The sequence below is a fragment of the Drosophila erecta genome, unplaced genomic scaffold (assembly GCF_003286155.1).
Source record: "Drosophila erecta strain 14021-0224.00,06,07 unplaced genomic scaffold, DereRS2 tig00000126-arrow-pilon, whole genome shotgun sequence".
Classification (NCBI taxonomy): Eukaryota; Metazoa; Arthropoda; class Insecta; order Diptera; family Drosophilidae; genus Drosophila; species Drosophila erecta.
The window spans coordinates 13,813,899-13,818,930 of NW_020825209.1; the positions used below are offsets into that span (position 1 = coordinate 13,813,899).

General features: G+C 41.7%; 2 protein-coding genes across 2 annotated transcripts; one reads left to right on the forward strand and one right to left on the reverse strand.

Moving 5' to 3' along the window:
- Window positions 1-1,822: 1,822 nt before the first annotated feature.
- LOC6551467 (proline, histidine and glycine-rich protein 1) lies at window positions 1,823-2,254 on the forward strand. The gene is made up of 2 exons (XM_001978512.3): window positions 1,823-1,912; window positions 1,985-2,254. Exons 1-2 carry the CDS (start codon window positions 1,850-1,852, stop codon window positions 2,117-2,119), a joined length of 198 nt encoding a protein of 65 aa, XP_001978548.1. The 5' UTR covers window positions 1,823-1,849; the 3' UTR covers window positions 2,120-2,254.
- Window positions 2,255-2,323: 69 nt separating this feature from the next.
- Window positions 2,324-2,969, reverse strand: LOC26526757. The gene is made up of 3 exons (XM_015155991.2): window positions 2,716-2,969; window positions 2,516-2,651; window positions 2,324-2,465 (listed from the first exon to the last, which is right to left on the reverse strand). The coding sequence occupies exons 1-3, from the start codon at window positions 2,932-2,934 to the stop codon at window positions 2,341-2,343; spliced, it is 480 nt and encodes a 159-aa protein (XP_015011477.1). The 5' UTR covers window positions 2,935-2,969; the 3' UTR covers window positions 2,324-2,340.
- Between the last annotated feature and the right edge of the window lie 2,063 nt (window positions 2,970-5,032).

Genomic DNA, 5,032 nt, shown 5'->3' on the forward strand with positions numbered 1-5,032 from the left:
ACCACCAAGTACAGCCCAGCAACAACAATGCCACAACAATGCCACTGTGAGTGGGTGGTGTTGCAAAGTGGGTGGCACCCCCATTCGCAAGTGCCGCAGGAACACAAATTTTAACGGTTATGCCACGGCCAAAAGGGTCGACTAAGCGAGAAGAGTCCTTTGGCTCCTTTGTTGTTGCCGATTTGGGAACGATCGTTCAGTGGGCGGCGCCACTTTGCGGCGATGTCCCCAAAGAGAAGTCCTTCCAAGCAGCAGAACTGTCTTGTAGTCGAGCAGCGCAGTGGATATGGATGGTGTTACATTGGTCACTAGAATAGGCTGACAACCCAAGTAGGAACGAAACTCGAAAACATTGCTTTCCTAATCGAAAGAGTAGGCTTTTGTGCACTTCAACTCAAGCAACGGAAAACAATTTTAAGCACGTTTTTGTTTCACTTTCAGCTGGATATCATAGCTGGACTTAGGATGTGCATTTGCTTCTACGTAGTTATCGCTCTGATTATCCTGCTCGTGATAGTGGTGGCATCTATAAACCTAACTCGATGAGCCGAACCGTTGGAATGCAGTTCGAGTTCGACTAATCCAGGTGGTGAGATACACAGCTGCGTTCACTTGGTTTTGCCCTGGAACTCTTTTTCGGTATTAGATAGCCAGCAAGTTTGGTGTTTTATTACTGTAAACATTTGCATAGAAGACTGCTCTCCCCGCGCCACGCTGGTAACTATAATTAACTGAATATTTATTACTGCGGTAGATAAAATGTTATGCGGCTATTATTTTAGTTTTACGGCCAACCAAGAAGCCAACAAGCCAACAAGCCCAACAGGCAAACTCGGCTAACTGAGCTTAAGCCTCAGACGGAACATGAACATGGCAGGCCACCAAAGTGGCGGCTCCGTACATGAATATGCAATCCGAGCCAAAATGCAGTGCGGCAGCCCTTCGGCTGGCCATCCATGTGGGCCGCGCTACCTGAACCACCTTTTAGCCATCAAGCCAAGCCAGCTCCACGGATAAATCCAGCCGAGATACACCTAAACCATTGAACAGGCGGCGCCAATTAAGCTCACGAAAGGATCGGATGGAGGGCTTCAGAGATGATGTTGTTGGGAGTGGACATGCAAATACGTATTCAGAATAGGGAAGTGACTTTCCTCTTTGTTTTCGACACTCTGCACAATGAGCAGAAGACTTGATCAAGGACCTACCATTGTACCATACCACTAATACTGAAATAAACAATAAAAGCTGCAACACGGACCAGTTGGCAACACGAATTTGGGTGTACATTTTGCTGCGCGAAAGCTGAAACAATGGCTAATTGCTTCAGGCCCTGCGCTTCAAATACGCAGGCAATAAGGTGTGCAATTCCAGACCGGGCTTAGACTTTTCGCTCGCGGCACCGAAACTTTTTGGCCAGCCAAACGCAAATTACGCATACGCCGCCTTGTCTTACACTGAAGTAGGAGCCCAAATAAAAAATAACTCATACGCCACGTAAACGCAGCTGTCGGGTAATTATAATCATTTAATGAAGAGCGCTGGAACGGAGTTACGAGTGCGAATATCGTGCCCATGCAAAAAATGATCTATAATGGGTTAATACGGGTTTTTGTCTGTTTTTCCGATTGTTTCGTTGCCGCAGCTTTAATTGGTTGCGTCGCAAATGAAATACAACAATTCGCTCAATTTCACACCACGTCTAAAAACTCAATTTGTATTAATTGCGAATGAAAAGCGGGTAAATCGTAATCACAATTTGACACGCTCGGTCGATTTGGGCGGCGCGCTATAAAAGCTGCAAGCGAAACTCAAATGGCCAACAGTTTACATCTGGACACTTGGCAAGATGCATCTGAACCTGAAATATTTCATTGGCCTGCTACTGGTGCTACTTTGCAGCTCTTTTGCGGTGAGTTGGAATTTTTGTAAAATCATTCCCTTGGATGCATTGCTGACTTCTAATCAACTGCTCTCCACTTAGCTGGCCCATCCCCAGGGACCTGGATGCGGTCCTCCGCCAAGTGGAACCCCTCCGTCGGGCCCTCGACCATCTGGTCCTCCACCTGGAGGTCGCTGCGGACCACCACCGTCGACCACGGCGGCGTCCACCGGTTAACTTTGTCCACCTCTGGCTTCCGACTCCAATGCCCATCGTAAGGCTCACTGCAACGTCACCTAGAAATTCCTTTTGCTAAATCTTTGTTTTTTTTGACTATCGAATTAAATGAAACGTATTTGTCTGTGTGTATAATTGCTGCATCTAAAATGACTTTTAGTGTAATCCAATTCAAGTCCAATGTAATCCATTCACGCTTTACTTAATAATTTTCAGGTGAGCTAGGCAACTAATATAATTGAATCTATTTTGCGCGAAATGGTTACTCTGGGCGAATCCATCAATACCTCCTCCCTGCACTTGAAATAAAAGGCGTACGCCACAATCCAGAAATAAATACCTAAAACTATGAAGAGTATTCAAGTGCAGTAATATTTGCAGACTTGATTGACTTACACAGTCCAGTGATCGACAAGCTTATATCGATGAGGTCTGCGTCCCAAATTAAAACTTCAGCTACCAGAAATGCGGGATGCAGCACAGTGCGTAAACAGCTCGTGAATAGGAAAATCAGCACAAGAACGGATGTTTTCTATGCAGTTTGAAACGATTCAATTAGCCAGAATAAAACTCAATGGCAAATGAGCAAAATTCACCACAAATGAGGCGACGAATAGCATTAGACAGCCTACGAAATGCACTATTTCCAAAACTCTATATGCAACCGACAAGGCACCTTCCAAACTATCGCAGCAAGGTCTTGCATTTCCCAGGGGAACGGCAATAAGTTCGAAGAAAAATAATAATAGAGCACTGATCATGCAACCCACTCTTAGGGAAATCAGGCAACAGCATTTTCTCAAGCGGCATCCCATGGATTTTTTGTTTATTCTAGTCGATTTTATAACTTCTGACGGGTTAAGCATAGATAGGTTTTTAATGGATTGTATGCTTTGTATCTTTGTATCTTAAAAAAAAATATATATATATAAGTACTCTAAGATCCAACCATGAATTGCGTTATGATGCAAATTCTTTCGAAGCTACCAAATATGGCAGCATTTTTGGTCTGCATCAATTTGTTCGCCTCTGCGTCGCAATTTATCCACTGAAAATGTTGTATTCCCCAGTCAATATGCAGCTGGCTGATGAGGAATTTCCATGACTTTCCACAATTCATCCTCCCATTTTTCGACCCCGCCTGCTCATCTATTTTGCATATTTTCCGAACTTCAGCTAGTTGCTTGTACAATGAGTAAAAGTAAAATTTCGCAGACTTTTCGAGACTGTAAAATATTACACCACCCCAGCAAAGTAGCAGCCAGTCGATATTAAAAAAGATAAAGTTTTATTAGTTGTGCGGTGAAAATGGGCGCGGCCAGGGCGGCGAGATATAATAAAAGTAATAAAAGAAAATATGCAACACACATACAAACACACAAACACAAATGAAGATGCAGATGAAGTTGAAATGTAAATTTCGTCCGAATGGAAAGTTCCGTTTCAATGATTGCAAACGGAAGCGGAAAATGCCCAAACCCAAGGAAAATGCCACCCGTCGCCAAAGCCTGTGGGGAATGAATGGCAAATGAAACGCAAGTAAATACGATAAATAAATGTTTAAATAAATAAGTAAATAAATATGTGGACAGTCGGCAGCAGGAATTGGGTCCGAAAGTGGTGGCGCAAAAGAATCGGAGGGGGCCAAAAGTCCAAATGTAATAATTAAATTGCATTTTGCGTCTGCGGCCAAACAAAATGGCGGCCAACGTTCGAATATGTTATGTGAGTATGTGTGCGGTGGTGAAAAACGGTCCAGCCAGCGAAATACCGTGTAAAAAATATACGGAAATTAAGTATTACTATATATCATCTAAGTGTATAATAAAGTTAAGAAAAATGAGGTAAACATGTTATTCTCACATGTGGAATTTGTAAAATCAATTCAATCTTTGGCACTTTCAAAAACATACATATTTCGAAAGCTATGGTATATATTTCAACTTATTTGTGTTCTTAATAGTTCCCTTCCAAAGTTCTGTCAATCCTTAGTGGCCAGTGATAATATTTACATGCCTTGGCCGCAATCGGTTCATATAAACACACAAGCACAGGCGAGTGTACATTAATATCCTTTTTGTTTTTATTCTGATTTTTCATGTGTCCTTATTTCTTTCTCCAGATTCCATTCCTCGTAATTTACAATATTATAGCCGTGAGTAACGCTGATTGTGTGCATCAATTGTGGGCTTTCGTGTATGGGAAAAGGCTTAAATTTATTTATCATTCAATTAAATATTTAAAATGCCAAAAAATGCTTTCACCGCCAGCCAACTTATTTAAATTTCCACGCCCACAAGTACCGCACACCTTTAATATTGAAATTGAAATCATAAATAAATGAGAAAATTTGCGTTGGTTGGCGAACGCGGATTTTCGCAGGAGGTGGAAAAAGGGGGTTGGAAATTGAGGGAAATTGTGGGCGGTTTGTTTATTTTTGGCGCGTATGCGTAATGTGTGCATGTGTGTGCGAATCGCATTCGCTGTAAATTTTATTGTTATATGTATATATTTATGCCCGTATGCATGTAAGTGTGTGTGTGTGTGTGTTTTTTTTAACCGTGTATTTTCGCTGCATCGCTGCAATGTTTGTAAAATTAATTGACATTTTATTTGTTAATTAATTGTTATGGCAGTGTGTTGTTGTTGTTCTTGTTATTGTTTGGTTGGCCAGGCCGAGAGTTCACAGTTTTTGGCCCGGTGGAGAATGGCCAAATGACCAAATGGCCAAATGGCCAAATGGCTTTTCATTATTGTTATTACAAATGCCGCGGTCATTATTATTTGCTCGTTAAGCGCACCTCTGCATTCCCCCTTTGTTCAAATGCAATGCATTTGTAATTTAGTTTTGTAGTTTTAATTGCAAAAATTGTTAATTTTCTGATAATTTATTTATGCATTTATTTATGTTTA

What these genes read in the sequence shown, in the direction of transcription:
- LOC6551467 (XM_001978512.3), top strand. Translation starts at nt 1,850, where the DNA reads ATGCATCTGAACCTGAAATATTTCATTGGCCTGCTACTGGTGCTACTT. An exon ending in TACTTTGCAGCTCTTTTGCG is followed by an intron (nt 1,913 to 1,984) that starts GTGAGTTGGAAT and finishes CTCTCCACTTAG; the next exon opens with CTGGCCCATCCCCAGGGACC.
- LOC26526757 (XM_015155991.2), bottom strand. Translation starts at nt 2,934, where the DNA reads ATGGGATGCCGCTTGAGAAAATGCTGTTGCCTGATTTCCCTAAGAGTG. An exon ending in TATTCGTCGCCTCATTTGTG is followed by an intron (nt 2,652 to 2,715) that starts GTGAATTTTGCT and finishes CAAACTGCATAG; the next exon opens with AAAACATCCGTTCTTGTGCT. An exon ending in CTTGTCGATCACTGGACTGT is followed by an intron (nt 2,466 to 2,515) that starts GTAAGTCAATCA and finishes TACTCTTCATAG; the next exon opens with TTTTAGGTATTTATTTCTGG.